Source organism: Balaenoptera physalus (genome assembly GCF_965194825.1).
Source record: "Balaenoptera physalus genome assembly, chromosome: X".
Taxonomy (NCBI): Eukaryota; Metazoa; Chordata; class Mammalia; order Artiodactyla; family Balaenopteridae; genus Balaenoptera; species Balaenoptera physalus.
In genome coordinates, this window is record NC_138903.1 from 97,338,655 (window position 1) to 97,359,040 (window position 20,386).

At 39.5% G+C, this 20,386-nt stretch overlaps 1 protein-coding gene across 12 annotated transcripts in view; it reads left to right on the forward strand.

The window, feature by feature from the left end:
• Nucleotides 1–20,386, forward strand: part of TMEM164 (transmembrane protein 164) — a 159,915-nt gene that overhangs the window by 56,991 nt on the left and 82,538 nt on the right. For all 12 annotated transcript variants that reach the window (XM_082447726.1, XM_082447722.1, XM_082447723.1 and 9 more), the window contains one exon: nucleotides 16,897–16,946. Coding sequence is in view for 10 of the 12 variants with exons in the window: in XM_082447722.1 (XP_082303848.1) it covers nucleotides 16,897–16,946 (50 nt within the window). In the remaining 2 variants the exon portion in view is untranslated. Of the gene's footprint in view, nucleotides 1–16,896; nucleotides 16,947–20,386 lie in introns of those variants that run through there.

Consider the following 20,386-nt stretch of genomic DNA (forward strand, 5'->3'; position numbering starts at 1 on the left):
GCAATGAATACTGGGGTGCATGTGTCTTTTTGAATTATGGTTTTCTCTGGTTATATGCCCAGTAGTGGGATTGCTGGGTCATATGGTAATTCTATTTTTAGTTTTTTAAGGAACCTCCATACTGTTCTCCATAGTGGCTGTATCAATTTACATTCCCACCAACAGTGCAAGAGGGTTCCCTTTTCTCCACACCCTCTCCAGCATTTGTTGTTTGTAGATTTTCTGATGATGCCCATTCTAACTGGTGTGAGGTGATACCTCATTGTAGTTTTGACTTGCATTTCTCTACTAATTAGTGATGTTGAGCAGCTTTTCATGTGCTTCTTGGCCATCTGTATGTCTTCTTTGGAGAAATGTCTATTTAGGTCTTCTGCCCATTTTTTTTTTTTAAACATCTTTATTGAAGTATAATTGCTTCACAGTAGTGTGTTAGTTTCTGCTTTATAACAAAGTGAATGAGCTACACATATACACACGTTCCCATATCTCCTCCCTCCCGCATCTCCCTCCCTCCCACCCTCCCCATCCCACCCCCCCAGGCGGTCACAAAGCACCGAGCTGATCTCCCTGTGCTATGCGGCTGCTTCCCACTAGCTATCTATTTTACATTTGGTAGTGTATATATGTCCATGACACTCTCTCACCCTGTCACACCTCACCCCTCCCCCTCCCCATATCCTCAAGTCCATTCTTTAGTATGTCTGTGTCTTTATTCCCATCTTGCCACTAGGTTCTTCATGACATTTTTTTTTCCTTAGATTCCATATATATGTGTTAGCATACTGTATTTGTTTTTCTCTTTCTGACTTACTTCACTCTGTATGACAGACTCTAACTCCATCCACCTCATTACAAATACCTCCATTTCATTTCTTTTTATGGCTGAGTAATATTCCATTGTATATATGTGCCACATCTTCTTTATCCATTCATCCGATGATGGACACTTAGGTTGCTTCCATGTCCTGGCTATTGTAAATAGAGCTGCAATGAACATTTTGGTACATGACTCTTTTTGAATTATGGTTTTCTCAGGGTATATGCCCAGTAGTGGGATTGCTGGGTCATATGGTAGTTCTATTTTTAGTTTTTTAAGGAACCTCCATACTGTTCTCCATAGTGGCTGTATCAATTTACATTCCCACCAACAGTGCAAGAGGGTTCCCTTTTCTCCACACCCTCTCCAGCATTTATTGTTTGTAGATTTTTTGATGATGGCCATTCTGACCGGTGTGAGATGATACCTCATTGTAGTTTTGATTTGCATTTCTCTAATGATTAATGATGTTGAGCATTCTTTCATGTGTCTGTTGGCCATCTGTATATCTTCTTTGGAGAAATGTCTATTTAGGTCTTCTGCCCATTTTTGGATTGGGTTGTTTGTTTTTTTGATATTGAGCTGCATGAGCTATTTGGAGATTAATCCCTTGTCCGTTGATTCATTTGCAAATATTTTAACCATTCTGAGGGTTCTCTTTTCGTCTTGTTTATGGTTTCTTTTGCTCTGAAGAAGCTTTGAAGTTTCATTAGGTCCCCTTTGTTTATTTTTGTTTTTATTTCCATTAGTCTAGGAGGTGGGTCAAAAAAGATCTTGCTGTGATTTATGTCAAAGAGTGTTCTTTCTATGTTTTCCTCTAAGAGTTTTATAGTGTCCGGTCTTACATTTAGGTCTTTAGTCCATTTTGAGTTTATTTTTGTGTATGGTGTTAGGGAGTGTTCTAATTTCATTCTTTTGCATGTAGCTGTCCAGTTTTCCCAGTACCACTTATTGAAGAGACTGTCTTTTCTCCATTCTGTATCCTTGCCTCCTTTGTCATAGATTAGTTGACCATAGGTGCATGGGTTTATCTCTGGGCTTTCCATCCTCTTCTATTGATCTATATTTCTGTTTCTGCACCAGTACCATATTCTCTTGATTACTGTAGCTTTGTAGTATAGTCAGAAGTAAGGGAATCTGATTCCTCCAGGTCTGTTTTTTGTTTTTGTTTTGTTTTTGTTTTCTTCTTTTCTCAAGATTCCTTTGGCTATTCAGGGTCTTTTGTGTTGTACAAATTTTAAGATTTTTTATTCTAGTTCTGTAAAAAATGCCATTGGTAATTTGATAGGGATTGCATTGAATCTGTAGACTGCTTTGGGTAGCATAGTCATTTTCACAATATTGATTCTTCCAATCCAAGAACATGGTATATCTCTCCATCTGTTTGTGTCACCTTTGATTTCTTTCATCAATGTCTTATAGTTTTCTGAGTAGAAGTCTTGTACCTCCTTACGTAGGTTTATTCCTAGGTATTTTATTCTTTTTGTTGCAGTGGTGAATGGGATTGTTTCCTTAATTTCTCTTTCTGATTTTTCATCGTTAGTGTATAGGAATGCAAGAGATTTCTGTGCATTAATTTTGTGTCCTGCAACTTTACCAAATTCATTGATTAGCTCTAGTAGTTTTCTGGTGGCATCTTTAGGATTATCTATGTATAGTATCATGTCATCTGCAAACAGTGACAGTTTTACTTCTTTTCCAATTTGTATTCCTTTTATTTCTTTTTCTTCTCTGGTTGCCATGGCTAGGACTTCCAAAACTACGTTGAATAAAGTGGCGAGAGTGGACATCCTTGTCTAATTCCTGATCTTAGAGGAAATGCATTCAGTTTTTCACCATTGAGAATGATGTTTGCTGTGGGTTTGTCGTATATGGCCTTTATTATGTTGAGGTAGGTTCCCTCTGTGCCCACTTTCTGGAGAGTTTTTATCATAAATGGGTGTTGAATTTTGTCCAAAGCTTTTTCTGCACCTATTGAATTGATCATATGGTTTTTATTCTTCCATTTGTTATTATGGTGTATCACATTGGTTGATTTGCGTATATTGAAGAATCCTTGCATCCCTGGGATAAATCCCACTTGATCATGGTGTATGATCCTTTTAATGTGTTGTTGGATTCTGTTTGCTAGTATTTTGTTGAGGATTTTTGCATCTATATTCATCAGTGATATTGGTGTGTAGTTTTCTTTTTTTGTAATATCTTTGTCTGGTTTTGGTATCAGGGTGATGGTGGCCTTATAGAATGAGTTTGGGAGTGTTCCTTCCTCTGCAATTTTTTGGAAGAGTTTGAGAAGGATGGGTATTAGCTCTTCTTTAAATGTTTGATAGAATTCACCTGTGAAGCCATCTGGTCCTGGACTTTTGTTTGTTGGAAGATTTCTAATCACAGTTTTAATTTCATTACTTGTGATTGGTCTGTTTATATTTTCTATTTCTTCCTGGTTCAGTCTTGGAAGGTTATACCTTTCTAAGAATTTGTCCATTTCTTCCAGGTTGTCCATTTTATTGGCATAGAGTTGCTTGTAGTAGTCGCTTATGATGCTTTGTATTTCTGCCGTGTCCGTTGTAACTTCTTTTTCATTTCTAATTTTATTGATTTGAGTCCTCTCCCTGTTTTTCTTGATGAGTCTGGCTGAAGATTTATCAATTTTGTTTATCTTCTCAAAGAACCATCTTTTAGTTTTATTGACCTTTGCTATTGTTTTCTTTGTTTCCATTTATTTCTGCTCTGATCTTTTTGATTTCTTTCCTTCTCCTAACTTTGGGTTTTGTGTGTTCTTCTTTCTCTTGTTCCTTTAGGTGTAAGTTTAGATTGTTTATTTGATATTTTTCTTGTTTCTTGAAGTTGCGCTGCATTGCTATAAACTTCCCTCTTAGAACTGCTTTTGTTGCATCCCGTAGGTTTTTGGATCGTCGTGTTTTCGTTGTCATTTGTCTCTAGGTATTTCTTCATTTCCTCTTCAATTTCTTCATTGATCTCTTGGTTATTTAGTAACGTATTGTTTAGCCTCCATGTGTTTGTGTTTTTTACATTTTTCCCCTATAATTTATGCCTAATCTCATAGTGTTGTGGTCAGAAAAGATTCTTGATATGATTTCAATTTTCTTAAGTTTACCGAGGCTTGATTTGTGACCCAAGATGTGATCTATACTGGTGAATGTTCCATGCACACTTGAGAAGAAAGTGTAATCTGCTGGTTTCGGATGGAATGTCCTATAAATATCAACTAAATATATGAGATATATTTTGTCATTTAATGGTTGTGTTTCCTTATTAAGCTTCTGTCTAGATGATCTGTCCACTGGTATAAGTGAGGTGTTAAAGTCCCCCATTATTATTGTGTTACTGTTGATTTCCTCTTTTATAGCTGTTAGCATTTGCCTTATGTATTGAGGTGCTCCTATGTTGGGTGCATATATATTTATGATTGTTATAACTTCTTGAATTTATCCCTTGATCACTATGTAGTATCCTTCCTTGTCATCATTATCAATTAAAATATCAATTACATCTATCTGGTCTATTGTGTCATTTAAAGCTTGTGTTTCCTTATTGTCTGTCTAGATGATTTGTCCATTGATGTAAGAGAGGTGTTAAAGTCCCCCAGTATTATTGTGTTAATGTCGATTTCCTCTTTTATATCTGTTAGCAGTTGCCTTATGTATTGAGGTGCTCCTATGTTGGGTGCATACATATTTATAATTGTTATATCTTCTTGGATTGATCCCTTGATCCTTCTGTAGTGTCCTTCTTTGTCTCTTGTAATAGTCTTTATTTTAAAGTGTATTCTGTCTGATATGAGAATTGCTACTCCAGCTTTGTTTTGATTTCCATTTGCATGGAATATCTTTTTCCATCCCCTCACTTTCAGTCTGTATGTGTCCCTAGGTCTGAAGTGGATCTCTTGTAGACAGCACATATAAGCGTCTTGTTTTTGTATCCATTCGGCGAGCCTGTGTCTTTTGGTTGGAGCATTTAAATCCATTCACGTTTAAGATACTTATCAATATGTATGTTCCTATTACCATTTTCTTAATTGTTTTGGGTTTGTTTTCATAGGTCCTTTTCTTCTCTTGTGTTTCCCACTGAGAGAAGTTCCTTTAGCATTTGTTGTAGAGCTGGTATGGTAGTGCTGAATTCTCTTAGCTTTTGCTTGTCTGTAAAGCTTTTGATTTCTCCATCGACTCTGAATGAGATCTTTGCTGGGTAGAGTAATCTTGGTTGTAGGTTCTTCCCTTTCATCACTTTAAATATATCGTGCCACTCCCTTCTGGCTTGTAGAGTTTCTGCTGAGAAATCAGCTGTTAACCTTATGGGAGTTCCCTTGCATGTTATTTGTCATTTTTCCCTTGTTGTTTTAATAATTTTTCTTTGTCTTTAATTTTTGTCAACTTGATTACTATGTGCCTCGGCGTGTTTCTCCTTGGGTTTATCCTGCCTGGGACTCTCTGCGCTTCCTGGACTTGGGTGGCTATTTCCTTTCCCATGTTAGGGAAGTTTCAGACTATAATCTCTTCAAATATTTTCTCGGGTCCTTTCTGTCTCTCTTCTCCTTCTGGGACCCGTATAATGCGAATGTTGGTGCGTTTAATGTTGTCCCAGAGGTCTCTTAGGCTGTCTTCATTTCTTTTCATTCTTTTTCTTTATTCTGTTCCATGGCAGTGGTTTCCATCATACTGTCTTCCAGGTCACTTATCTGTTCTCCTCCCTCAGTTATTCTGCTATTGATTCCTTCTAGTGTAGTTTTCATTTTAGTTATTGTATTGTTCATCTCTGTTTGTTTGTTTTTTAATTCTTCTGGATCTTTGTTAAACATTTCTTACATCTTCTCGATCTTTGCCTCCATTCTTTTTCCAAAGTCCTGGATCATCTTCACTGTCATTATTTCTGAATTATTTTTCTGGAAGGTTAACTATCTCCACTTCATTTAGTTGTTTTTCTGGGGTTTTATCTTGTTCCTTCATCTGGGATATTGTCATCTACCTTTTCATTTTGTCTATGTTTCTGTGAATGTGGTTTTCGTTCCTCAGGCTGCAGGATTGTAGTTCTTCTTGCTTCTGCTGTCTACCCTCTGGTGGATGAGGCTATCTATGAGGTTTCACACCGTTTGTTGAAGAGACATTTTTTTCATTGAGTGGTCTTGGTCCCCTTGTTGAAAATCAGTTGGGAGGGTTTATTTTTGGACTTCGAATTCTTTCCATTAGCCTATATGCCTATCCTTATGCCAGCACCACTTTGTCTTTATTACTGTTGCTTTGTAGTAAGTTTTGAAATCTGGCAGTGTGGGTCTTCCTACTTCTTCTTCTTTTCAAGATTTTTCTGGCTCTTTGGGGTACCTTGCAATTTCGTATGAACTTTAGAATTATTAGCTTGCCAGTTTGTATAAAGACATCTGTTGGATTTTTTTTTAAATTTTATTTATTTATTAATTTATTTATGTCTGCGTTGGGTCTTTGTTGCTGTGCACGGGCTTTCTCTAGTTGCGGCAAGTGGGAGCTACTCTTGGTTGCGGTGCGTGGGCTTCTCATCGCAGTGGCTTTTCTTGTTGCGGAGCACGGGCCCTAGGCATGCGGGCTTAAGTAGTTGTGGTGCACGGGCTTAGTTGCTCCGTGGCATGTGGGATCTTCCCGGCCGATGGCTCGAACCCATGTCCCCTGCATTGGCAGGCAGATTTTTAACCACTGTGCCACCAGGGAAGTCCCCATCAGTTGGATTTTGATAGAGATTGTGTTGAATCTATCGTCCAGAATTTGTGAGTTGTGTAACATGATCAGAGCTCTGTTTTAAGAAGAGGAACCTGGCAGTACTGTATGAACTAGAGTGGAGAAGGGAAGACACTGGAGGCCTTGAGATCACATCGGAAACTGTTATAGTAGTTGAAGAAAATGAGAGGGAGTGAACTAGGAAAAGATAATGAGGGTGGATTTGAGATATACGAAAAGGTTAAATGTCAAGATGACAGGACTTGGGGACTGACTACATATGGGGCCTGAGAAAGAGGGGCGGCATCAAAGATAGCTCTGAGGCTTGAAGATAGGCTAATTGATTGGATAATAGTGCTGTTTTTTAAAACTTTGTATTTTATTTTATTTTTATTAAAATTTTTTTATTGAAGTGTAGTTGATTTGCAATGTTTTGTTAGTTTCAGTTGTACAACAAAGTGATTCACTTATATATATATATATATATATATATATATATATATATATTCAGATTCTGTTCCATTATAGGTTATTACAAGATGTTGAATATAGTTCCCTGTGCTATACAGTAGGACCTTGTTGTTTATCTATTTTATATATAGTAGTTTGCAAAAACTTTGTATTTTAAAATGATTTTCAATTTATAGAAGAGTTGTAAAGATACTACAGAGAATTTCTATATACCCTTCCTTCAGCTTCCCCTCGTGTTAACATCTTGTATAACCGTGGTAAAATCCTGAAAACTGAGAAATTAGCATTGGTGCTTGAACTTAGACTTAGACTTATCATTCCGATTTCACCAGTTTTTCCACACACGTCCTTTGTCTGTTCCAGGATCCAGTCCAGGATCCCACATTGCATTTGGTTGTTAGGTCTTCTTAGTCTCCTCCATCCATGACAATTCCTTAGTCTCTGTCTTTTATTACCTTGTCAGTGTTGAAGAGTAATGATCATTTACTTTGTAAAGTGTTCCTTATTTGGACTTAACTTGATTTTGTTTTTCATGATTAGATTTGAGTAATTTTGGCAAAAATACCACAGAAGTGATGTCCTTCCCTTCTTGGTGCATCATGTCAGGGGGTACATGATGATATATGTTATTTCTGGTGATGTTAACCTTGGTCATTTGCCAGACTTTTCCACTGTAAAGTTACTATTTTCCCTTTGTAATTAACAAGTACTTTCCATGCAAAAATGATCATCTTTCACTACTAATCAGCATCTATCAATGGTTCTTGCCTACAATTATTGCTGCAGTGTTTGCCAAATGTTAATTTTGCTTCCCTCATGCCTTCTGCCTTTATCAGTTGGAATTCTATTGTTGGAAGAGCTGTCCCTTCTCTCCCATTTTTTGAGGGAGCAGTTAAGCGAGGGAAGAGGTTAGGGAAAGAAGACGGCAAGTTCAGATTTAGGCATGGTAGGCATGAGATACCTGTATAACATACAGATGGAAATAGCCAGAAAACATTTGTTATCTGCATCAAACAACAGTTGAGTTTAAGATGTTGGAGGCAAGCACTATTATTATTTTCTGTTTTAGAATGTAGAAACTGAAGTTCAGGGTGAAAAGCTGAGGCATAGTGGGAAATAAAACTGGCAAGGCAGCTGAGGGCCACATTGTCTAGAGCCTTAGTTACCCGACAGATGACTTTGGACTTTTTTCAGTGACTCACCAGTGCCAATTTAAAATTCGCCAGGAGGGAACAATTGATAATCAGATCCTAGCTCTAGATAGCACTGTGTGCAGCCATAGGGAGCCATTTAATATCCCAAATTAAATAAAATCTAAGTACCTAATGAGTTGTATAGGCCATTGGGAAAAAAGAGGTGTTACCTGGAGTTATTGGAGAAGGCTTTGTGCGGGAACTAGAACTTGCTATGGGCCTGGATGGAATTTGCAGTGAGCGGAGAACAGAAAGGGCATCCAAGAAGGATGATTCTATCAATAGCTCATACTTATTTTATTCCTTACAGTGTGCCAGGCACTGAGCTAAGTGCTTCAAGCATTTAATCTTCACCTCTACCCTATGAGATAGTACTGATGTAATTTTCATCTGACAGACGAGGAAACTGAGCCTCGAGAGTTTAAGGATTCTCTCCTTGTAGGCAGCTGGACAAGGGAAGCCAAGTAATATACTAGCACATTATAGTACAAGCATGGAAATAGAACAAGTGTAGTTAGATGAATTGGAAGTTTAATCTAAGCTCTTGCTGATGTAGCTCACAGTAGGGATGGATTTTCTTTTGAGATCAGAATAATTATAGCTACTATGTATTGAGTGCTAGCTATGTGCTAGACATTGTGCCAAGTGCTTTGCTTGCTTTATCTCATTTGATCCTCTCCAAAACCTCGTGAGACATAGGTGCTATTTTTATCCCTATTTTAGAGATGAAAATTCCTCCAGTCTCTTGTCCAAGGTTACAGTGCTGGTGAGTGGCAGAGCCAGCATGTGGACCCAAGTCTGTCTTAACTCTAAAGCCCATAGTCTTAACCACTTAGCAATGCTCCCTATCCTGCTTCCATTCTCTTAATAGGGATAAATTTGGCAATGGGACGGGAAAACTTGATGTGTTTAAGCTAAGGTTCTCTGGTCCCTGGATAGTGCTTGCATGTGGACACTGCCAAGTATATATGCCTTTGTGACTCTCCTTTTTCTATACCTCAGCTGTTGGCCAACCCCGTTCTTTCTTTGGGTATAATTCAAACAGGTTAGAATGTGGTCTTTCAAGTCTGGGAACATTCTGGCTTTAAAATGAATTTGCAGTCTTTTAAATCTATCCTACGTTGATTTTTGAAGCCTGAGAGTTTGTTAGTAGGTACTCCAATTTCCCTTTTGTCTAAATTCTTGAGAGAAGGCTCTTTGTCAGCTCCTTATACTGACAAAAATGGTAATTTCTCAGAAAGAGGTAAACAAGGAATTAATGGGAAGATCGAGGAAATGATGCTTTCCTTTGTTATTTGAAGGGTAAGAAAGAGGTAGCTAAAAGAAGAAAGATGAGAAGGCCATTCTGGAAGAGTGAGTAGGATTAGCAGTGATACAATTTCTTGATTTGGAGATTTAAAATTTTAAAATATTATGAAAACAATCGGGGACTCTTTTTTTAATCCCAGGGTTGTAAAAGACTCAAAGCATGGCATCAAAGATAGAAGCCATCAAGGAAATAACAAGTATATCTGATTACATAAAGATATAAAAACTTCCATACGAAACTACGTAACCAGAAATACGACAATGGCAACATGGGAAAAATATTTGCAGTAAATGTCAAATAGTCTGTATTCAATGTCATTAAAATGTAAATAGCTCTTATAACCCAATAAGAAGAACATACTAGTTGAAAAATAGGCAAGGTCACAGATGGTCACATCCCCAAAGAAGAAATATGGCTGGCCAAAAAACATGTTAGAAAATAGTTTAATATTTCTGGTAATCTGAGACATGCAAATTAAAGCAGTGAAGAGTGTGTGTATGTGTGTGTGCGTGTGTGTGTTGTAGTGGAGGAAAACTAATTTTCCTTCTACCCTTCTAAATTTTTGGCTGAGATCCCCCTGTAATAAAAGACAGAATAACAAGAGGAAAACAAACAGACATTTAATAACTTGTATACCTCCTGTGTTCATGGGAGAGACCCAGGAAAACTGAGTAACTGTGTCAAAGGGCCCAAGCCACCACCTCAAATATCATCTGCAGCTAAAGACAAAAGGGTGGAGGGAGCCAGTTCCTAAGGTGACCAGGAAAAGCACAGTAAACAAGGGTAAGGTTGTTATGCAGATTTAAGTTGCTGCCTTTTCTATTGATAAGAGTTTCTAGAGATTCAGAGTCATCCATCTCTTGTACAGAGTGAGAGACACCCTTACAAATGGAGATTTCCTTTACAAATGTAAATGTCTCTTACAGAAAGAGTCTTGTATACTTGATTTTCAGGGCTTCTCCTGTATCTGCTTTTTTTTTTTTTTAAACCAGCTCAAAATAGTCCTTATGCCAAAGAGACGTATTTGGGGGTGGCAAATTCTGCTCCCCTTCAGTGTTTTGCCTTTGAAAAAGTGATAATGACCTATGGGCCAGGCTGTAGCAGAAACACATTGTCATATGTTGCTGGCGGGAGTATAAATTCAAAGACATTTTCTGGAAGGCAGTTTAGAATTATCGGTTAAAAGCCTTAAAATGTATATTCCCTTTGAAGACCTAGAAATTCTTATTCTACAAATGGAGGCTAAATAGAGAAGGATCTGAAAATTTACACATAACTTACGTGTGCGACAGGAGGAGACTGGTTGAGTAAATTGTTGCATATCCATATAATTGAATAAGATGAAGCTATTAGAAAATGAGATTGTAGAAGCGTGTTTATGACATGGCGTACGCTCAGGATGCAGTTTGGGACAATGCATGAGGCCACCACGCTGGAGAGATGGACAGGGTCTGGAGTAGAGAAAGCCTTGCCTGCCATGCTAAGGAACTTGAGCTTTTCCTGTAGTTACTGGCCAGCCATGAAGGGATTTTAAAGGGTAGATCAGAGCTGCATTTTAGACAGATCCCTCTTGCAGCAATGTGTCTGGAGGCAAGAGGCCAGTGAAAATTATTTCAGTGGTCCAGGGAGAGAGAAGATGAGGACCCGAGAGTATAAACATTGGTGAACAGAGCCTAGGACAGACTTTGGGCAGCCCAAGGAATGGATCTTTGCTATGGTGGGTAATGTTTGTAAGCACTTCTCTTTAGGAACCCCCAAATAGTTGGGTGCCCTCATAGGCGGTGGAGCCAAGAGAATTGGAGCTGCAAGGGCTGGGCCTCGGAAGATTGTGTTGCAGGCCAAACACAACTCTCCTGTCCCTCTCTCACTCTCTTTCCCTTTCATTTCGTTTTCCCATCCCTCTTCACTGCTTAACCTGGCTAGCCCCTCAATTAGGATGGTCTTGGTGACTGGCCGTCCTTCCCAACTACATTTCTCATAGTATTACCGCTTCCTCCTGTGAACAAAAATGATCTTCTTTCCGCGTTATGACCATGGGGGTTTACTGAATCTAATGTTCGGGTGGAGCAGAATTTGGCAGGGAGCTGGATATTGATGCCAGTGAACTTGGGGCTGATATGACTGTGGAACAGAAACAGGAACAGGAGTGGGTCAAGTGATGCTGAGAGCTTGGGTAGCGAAGGTGGGAACCTGGAACCAGAGTGGTTCAGAGGTAGAGGATGAACTGGAACAGCTGCTGGTGCCTAGATTAGGTGCTTAGGAAGAAGCTGAATTTTCGAGTTTCTGGGCAAGATGCTAGAGAGCCACTCTCTCCTGGGGAAGCTGAGAGAGTGTGGTTTTTGAATGGAACCTGAAGGTTTTTCCAGGCAAAACCAGCCAAACAAGAGTCCAGTTTTGTAAGGATTCAGGAACTGCCAGCACCCAGCAGATCTGGGAATGAAGCAGGTTGGAGCTAAGATGAACCTGTCTTTAGAGACTGCTGGACTCTGAAATCCATCTGTGTAAATATAATTTGCTGCCCAGGCAGGTTTGTGTTTTGAGATGTCTCGCCTTGTAAGGAGTAGATTTTTGTGTGGTGGGACAGGTGTGGGGCTCCTGGGGTGGCACCATGTGTTCTGTTGGGGGGTCAAGGGTCAGGGCTAGAGTCTAAAGAAGAAAAGCCCACGTGAGGCTGGGACCATGTCAGGTGTGAGGTGGAAAGTGTGTTGATCCGGGAGTTACGGGACCTGGGTTCTTGCCAGAAACCTTGTCAGAACCTTCCCCCTGGATTTCTCCATCTGTAAAATGGGATTTCATAGCAAGGCCCTGCTTACCTCCCAGGCGATGGGTAAGTGGAAGTGCTTTGTAGCGTTCCTCTGTGTGCTCCCTGCCCATGCCCTTTTCTGCAGGTACCTAGCCGGGCGGATGGCAGCATGAACACAAAGTGCCAAGTCGGTGCTGGGATGTGCTCAGATGCCTTCTCATCTTCCCGCCGTCCTTGTTTGTACTTCCAAGTGTCCTCTCTTCCCGCCCTATTTGCAGCTTAAGGGATAGTTTAGCTTCCCGTCTGCTAGGCTGAAACAAACGCCAACAAAATTTGGAGGCAGTTGGCAGCCAATCAAAGAAGAGAGCAGGGATATTCGGGCCAAGGCTGGGGGCCTTTGGGCCTCTGAATTAACATGTTATCTTCACTCCTCTCCTTTGGTTAATGGTGATTATGGATGTGGCTCCAGCGTGACAAAGCAGAGAGGTTTAGTGTCATAAATCTATGAAGTTGCCAGAGGAGACTGTGAGTTTACTGGAAAAGGAATAGGATGGAGTTGGGATCCTTTTTCATATAAATTAAAAAAACTTTTTTTTTTAAAATTTTGTTTATTTTTGGCTGTGTTGGGTCTTCGTTGCTGAGCGCGGGCTTTCTCTAGTTGTGGCAAGCTGGGGCTACTCTTTGTTGCGGTGCGCGGGCTTCTCATTGCGGTGGCTTCTCGTTGCGGAACACAGGCTCTAGGCGTGCGGGCTTCAGTAGTTGTGGCACACGGGCTCAGTAGTTGTGGCGCACGGGCTTAGTTGCTCTGCGGCATGTGGGATCTTCCCGGACCAGGGCTCGAACCCGTGTCCCCTGCATTGGCAGGCAGATTCTTAACCACTGTGCCACCAGGGAATTCCCTGGGATTAGTTTTCAAATCTCCTGTTTTGATGTGTCTACATGTATCTGCTTTAAAGGTTGCTTGAAAAAGATACCCTCTATCCTGGTGCTGGGAATAGACAGGCAAGACGAGGAAGGCCAACGTGCTGGTTGGAAATGACATGGCCGCAGGAAAGTAACTGTTGGAAAACTCAGTTACAGTCAAGACTAGCTGAGCTACCTGAAGAGAAATCAGATCGATGAGTGAGTTGGGACTGGAGGCTTGCTTTCTTCAGTAGGTTTCTGGGCCTCTGGCATAGGGCTGTCGTGGATCAGAACCAGCCAAATGGAGCAGTTACAGGGAAATCGCCCCCCAAGAATCTGCTTATCTCCTCTTGGCTGTGGGTGTAGAAAAGTAAGAGTTAACAGTGGGGCCCAGTGTCGCATTTTTGCTTCTCTGTTTTAGCATGTTGGAAGTATCTAGGGTATTCCAGAAGCTCAGGAAGACTGCTGGCATGGCTCTTAGGTGACTCCAGAAGTATTCTTTCCAAGGTGGTTAGGAGCCCCTGTCTGCTTTCTATATACTGTACCTTCTGAATGTAGCCTTTGATGGGCCTGATGCTGGGTAACTATGTACAGCCTCCAACTTGGTCCCTTGCCTAAGGTGAGTAACTTTACTGCTGGGTCAGTGGTAAAGAATACCAGCTTTGTTTCTTTCTTGGACTGCTCCTGACAGGTGTGGTTGAGGAGTGGGGTTAAGTTCATGTTTGGATGATTGAAATTCCAAGTTGACAATCCTTATCCCAAACCATTAAGGTCAGATGTATTTCATAAGTCTGAATTTTTTGGATTTTAGAAAGGCAATACAGTGAACGTGTTATTTTGTTTTTGTTTTTTGGCTGTGTTGGGTCTTCGTTGCTGCGCACGGGCTTTCTCTAGTTGCGGCGAGCAGGGGCTACTCTCCGTTACGGTGCGCGGGCTTCTCATTGCGGTGGCTTCTCTTGTTGAGGAGCTCGGGCTCTAGGTGCACGGGCTTCAGTAGTTGTGGCACGTGGGCTCAGTAGTTGTGGCTCGCGGGCTCTAGAGCGCAGGCTCAGTAGTTGTGGCGCATGGGCTTAGTTGCTCCGCGGCATGTGGGATCCTCCCAGACCAGGGCTTGAACCCGCGTCCCCTGCACTGGCAGGCAGATTCTCAACCACTGTGCCACCAGGGAAGCCCCAGTGAACGTGTTTTACAGACACTCCCAGTGGGGTCTGGGACAGCACCCCGTATTCAAAATACATTCTTTTTGTGGAAAATGTGTGAATACTCACCATAAATGGAATAAAGTCTGTAAGTAGCCTCAGCTCAGTTCAAGTCATATCATACCAAATTAGTTTTGAAAAAAACAAACAAACAAAAAACAGACTTTTGGTTTTTAGAGCTTTTGGATTTGGCGACTGCAGATAAAGGATTGTGGACCTGCAATTGTCATTGGTTTTGCACTTTTAATCAAATTGATCCACAGGAGAAAGGCCTGTTCTCGATGGATATTTTCTTGGTGGGGTTCTCTGATGAAGTACTGTGTGGGTAATGGACTCCTGGCCGTGTTCCTTTCAAGACCCTTTTTCTTTTCCATTCTTTCTCTTCTTCGTGGCAGGGATTCAAGCAGGTGTCTCTACTTATAGTGATTTTCCTTATAGTACCCTTTCCTCTTAAGTGTAGATTCTGAGAGAACTGAAGGACAGAATATAAAGAATATACTCGTGACAAAGCCAAAGTAGCCCATAATGCAGATAATGTCTGCTCATAAATGCTCACAAGAGAGGGACACATATCAATGATTTTGTAAATCCTCACCATTAAGTCACCGTAGGTAAAGTAACTCCATAAACATGAGTTTCATCCTTTTGTCAATCTTTCGTCCTGCTGAATGTCTTTTTTTTTTTTTTTTTTTTTTGCTGAATGTCTTTGATCAAACCTTCAGCACATCTGGCTGCCTGGAGTGTTTGAATCTCCTGGGGCATTTGTTAAAATGCGCAGATTCCTGGAACCCCAAACTTCTGGAATCAGCATTCCTAATGGGGGGAGCCCAGGAATTTGCACATTTTATAAGTGCTCTGCAGGGCTTTCCTTGTCCCTCTTGAGAACCAGTGCTTTGGTGCAGTCAGACTGCCACGGCTGTAGGTTTTTGAAGGCTGTAACCCAGGCCTAGTTCAAACCAAGTAGCATGGAACTGATGGTCTCTTAGAAGGGCCAGGTTCTTTTTGTTTGGTTTGAGCAGGGAGACTAGAAGGGGACCCACTTAGTCATGCTTCGAAACAAACCAATCAAATGTGAGGGAGGAAAATAATAATAATAGAAGAGAAACACCGGAAGTTTAATAACATGTATACCTCCTGTATACATGAGGGAGACCCAGGAAAACTGACTAACTCCCTGAAATGGCCCAAGCCACCACCTTAAATACCATCTCCAGCCAAAGATAAAAGAAAGATGTTGAGTGTTGGTTGGTGGGTAGGGGTGGAGGAGAAGGCCAGTTCCTGGAGGTGACCAGGAAAAGCACAGTGAACAAGGGTAAGGTTGTTAGGCAGATTTAGGTCCTTGCCTTCTCCATTGTTGAGAGTTTCTAGAGATTTAGAGTCTTCCTTCTTTTCCTAGAGGGAGACACCTTGACAAATGGAGATTTTCCTTATAAATGTAGATGTCTCTTACAGAAGAGTAACTTCTACACAGTTTTCAGAGCTTTTCCTATGTCTGTTGTTTCTTAAAAACAATCAGCCTAAAGTAATCCTTATGCCAAAGAAACAAACTTTGGGGTAGCAAATTCTGCTCCCCTTCAAAGTCAAAGGGAGGTTAAGACCCTGGGGGGTGGCAATATTGATAGGATTGCCAGATAAAATACAGGCTGTCCAGTTAAATTTGAATTTCAGATAAACAATGAATAATGTTTTAGTATATGTATGTTCCATACACTATTCAGGATATACTTATACTAAAACATTGTTCATTGTTTATTTGAAATTCAAATTTAACTTGGCATCCTGTATTTTTCTTTCTAAATCTGGCAAAGCTAGGTATTGATTAACCCACCTTCCCCCATGAGAGGCAAACCAGATGGCATTTGTGTATTTGTCCTATCTCAGAATCCATTTCTACTTGTCCTAGGTTAAAAGCTTGTCATACTGGCTACTCGTGTCATGCTGAACTTGAAGAATTGAAAAATTGAGTCTTCTAGAGGTTAAGAGGAAGTGTTTTAGAGGCTGAAATGGCTTAAGAAAAGCTCTCCCTATCTCCTACCTCTCCACCAATTACTTCTTCCGCTCTCCATCCATCTCTTTCCCTCTCTCCCCAACCTACCCTGTCCCCATCACACACACACACACACACACACACACAGCCGGAGCAGACAGGCACACATAGATGCATGTGCAAACACAAACATGTTTGGAACACCACTTGCTTGTCTTTTAAAGTCTTCTATGTTACATTTTCTGTGTAAGAGTTTATTAATTATTATTATTATTATTATTATTATTAAAATAACACTGTCTCACTGTGTCCAGCATTTCTCTTGATAACCATACTTAATTTTTTTCCATTGCAGATCTTTCTCTGCAATTATTAATTATTAATATTATTAATATTAATTAATCAATTATTATTATTAAAATAACACTGTCTCACTGTGTCCAGCATTTCTCTTGATAACCATACTTAATTTTTAAAAATTAATTATTATTATTATTATTAAAATAACACTGTCTCACTGTGTCCAGCATTTCTCTTGATAACCATACTTAATTTTTTTTCCATTGCAGATCTTTCTCCTGGCCTGCCCTCCATGTCCGGGAGCTGTCGTCGTCTTCAAGTAAGGGGAGATTGTTTTTCTGTTGCCATTGCTGAACTGCTTTGTCTGTTTGATAACAAAGGATGATGAACACATTGCTTGTGACCACCTTGAACCTGCAATGCTTTGTGTCTGGGCTTCCCAAGGGACAAAAGTCTTCAAGGGTCCAATGAAACAGGCGAATGTTGTATGTGGAGATTTGGCCTTTGTGCTTTTGTCAAGCCCTGACAGATCCTTTTTAGCGATTCTTTGTGGTGGTGTTTTATGGCCAAGACATTCCCCCCTTGGAAGATGGCCGCCCTCGTAAAGTTTCTCTTGAGTATGTTGGGGGCCAGACAGCTCCCCTCCTTTAGCGAATCTTTGTACTGTGGTCCTGCTGCTCTACTGAGGATACTTTGAAGGACATTGTTTTGTGTTTTTATGTGTTTTTTTGTTGTTGTTAAAGTGCAAATTAAAGTGAGGAGAGAAAAATATCACCTTATTACAAGTCCTGACTTTCTTTAAAATAGAAAGCATCAGATCCATTAAAGTGTATTGCAGGCAAATCATGTTTGTCTGAAGGCAAGTTTGCTTAAATGAAATTCTCAAAAGAGTCCCGGAAGCCTCATTTTAACCACGAGTTGTGACCACCTCATTTATCAAACCTTTTATTAGAGTTGCTAATGAGAAGCTAAATCGACCCAATTAATTTTGTCTCTTTCCCCCTTCTCTGGCCCCCATTTTGGAGCTGTTTCTGAGCAGGGAAATGGCTGCAAGCCAGAGAGAGGGGGCAAAAAGTAAAGAGCCCAGCAGATCCTTAGATAATTGAGAGTGGTGTAAATGGCTTTCTGATTTAGTTAAGTCGTTAAAGTGTTAGGTAGGGGAAAATATACCCTATTTGCTGCTTCAGATAGCTCCTTGGAATAGCCACTTAGTCTCTTGCCTAAGGTGAATAACTTTCTGCTGGATGAGGGGTAATGGATCCTGATTTCATAAGCTCTTACTTGGACAGCTCCTAAGCGGAAGGTGTATTTAACCCTGTTTTCCCCCCTTGATTTCCCAAAATGGGCTCCATTTTTCAGTGTAATGTTTTAAAAGTAACATTTATTGGTTTTATTTCATTATTATGAGAGTAACAGTTCTCATTATAGAAAATGCAGAAACATAAAGAAGAAAATAAACACCACCCCTAATCCTACCAAGAGATTATTTTGGTTATTGCCTCTCTTTTTTTCTTTTTTTTTCTTTTAACAAGCAGAGACCACATTTAGTTTTTTTACTGTATCTTTTCTAAATTTAATTCAATTTATGTGTGTTTGTACATATAAAATACATAAATATAACTGCTGGATTTATTTTTTTATAGTGGTCCTTTTTACCCTGTCCTTTTCCTTGTTTGGTTTGTCCCTTGCTTCTACCTTTCCACATCATCCCTGTATATTACCAAACCAGTATGTATCCTTCCATATTTTTCTCCATGCTCACAGCTATACACACACATACACACACACACACACACACACACACACACATGGGTTTTGGAATGTTTTGTTTTTGTTAATTGTTCTACAAAAATAGAATTCTATATATACTTTAACACATCCTACTTTTTTCATCTCATGAAAATCTATCAAAGTCTCTTGGCTCTTATTCTTTTAAAAGACTGGAAAATATTTCATGGATAAACAATTTATTTAGCTATTCCCCTACTAATGAACATTTACATTCTTTCCAGATTTCGGCCACTACAGTCAATGCTGAATTAAACATCATTGTGCTTATGCCCTTATATACTGGTGCTTTCAATTTATACACACAGACACAAATGTTTATATATAAATAAATATTTGTTACCATATTGATTTACAAAAACAGGCTGTTATAATTCACTTTTCCCTTTTATATGTAACATATGAGATTATTCTTTGTTTCACATCCCTACCAGCATAAGGTTTTATGGTTCTTTTATAATTCTGACAACTTAATGGATGTATTTCCTTGGCTACTAATGCATTTTGGTTTTGTCTCTCTCTCTCTCTCTTTTTTTTTTGGTCCAATTGGATTTTCTCTTTGAATTATCTGTTCATATTATCTGCCCATTTCCTAGGGGTTATTTATATTTTTCTTAACCTGTAAGACCTCTTTGTATATTTTGGATATTGGCCCTTGGTCTACCATCTTTATTATAGATATCTTTCCCAAATCTGTATGTATTAACTTTACTGATGGTATATTTTTCCACATAATTTTTTTCATATCCAAATATGATTATTTTCTTATAGCTTCTGGGTTCCCAGTCTTTTTTTTATAAGTAATTTAAATTTATTTATTATTATTTATTTATGGCTGTGTTGGGTCTTCGTTTCTGTGCGAGGACTTTCTCTAGTTGCGGCAAGCGGGGGCCACTCTTCATCGCGGTGCGCGGGCCTCTCACTATCGCGGCCTCTCTTGTTGCGGAGCACAGGCTCCAGACGCGCAGGCTTAGTAATTGTGGCTCACGGGCCCAGTTGCTTCACAGCATGTGGGATCCTCCCAGACCAGGTCTCGAACCCGTGTCCCCTGCACCGGCAGGCAGACTCTCAACCACTGTGCCACCAGGGAAGCCCCCACCTCAGTCTTTGTTAAGATTGTTTTCTCAAAGATGGATAACCAGTGACAGTAGCATAATATGTTAAATAATCCTTACTCTCCCCTGTGAACTGAACTGCTATCTTTGTCATCAAACTTTTTATATATGAGAATCCATTTTTGGATTCTCTGTTCTGTTTCATCTGTGTGTCTATTTGTGTACCTAAATCATGTTGATTGGATTACATTAGATTAAATAATATTTTTCTTGGCTTTTCTTTTGTACACATTTTAATATCACTTATTCAGCCCTCCCAACCCCACCCTATTGGGATTCTAATTAGAATTGCATTAAATTTATATTTCAGTTTTGTAAGAATTGATTTTTTAAAACCTATAGCTCTTTTTGTCTAAGAAATGGCATTTCTTTCCATCTGCTCAGATCTTGTCTTATGCCTTTCTTGCTACATTTATTCTTAAAGAATTAAGAACTTTTTTGTTCGTTATGAGTGGAATACTATCCTCCTTTCCATTCCTAAATGCCTCTTGCTAGAATAGAAAAAGTTTATTAATTTTAAAAATAGTTTTTATATCTAGCTATCTTACCTAATGTTTTGTTAGTTCTGGTAACTTTTATTTTAGTTTTATCTTTTCTTTCCAATGGTTATATCATTTATTTCATTTTCTTCTGTTTTGCTAGAAACTCAAAGACAGCGTTAAATAAAAATGATGCTAGTGGGCCACTCTGTCTATAACTAATTTCAAATAGAAATGGCGTTTCTCCATATTTGCTGTTGGTATTTGTCAAATAGTCTATTATATTTAAATAGTTTCCACATTTACTTGGAGATATTTTAAACGGAAATGGTTCTGTATTTTATCAAATGCTTTTTCAATGTTTTTGATCCTTTTTT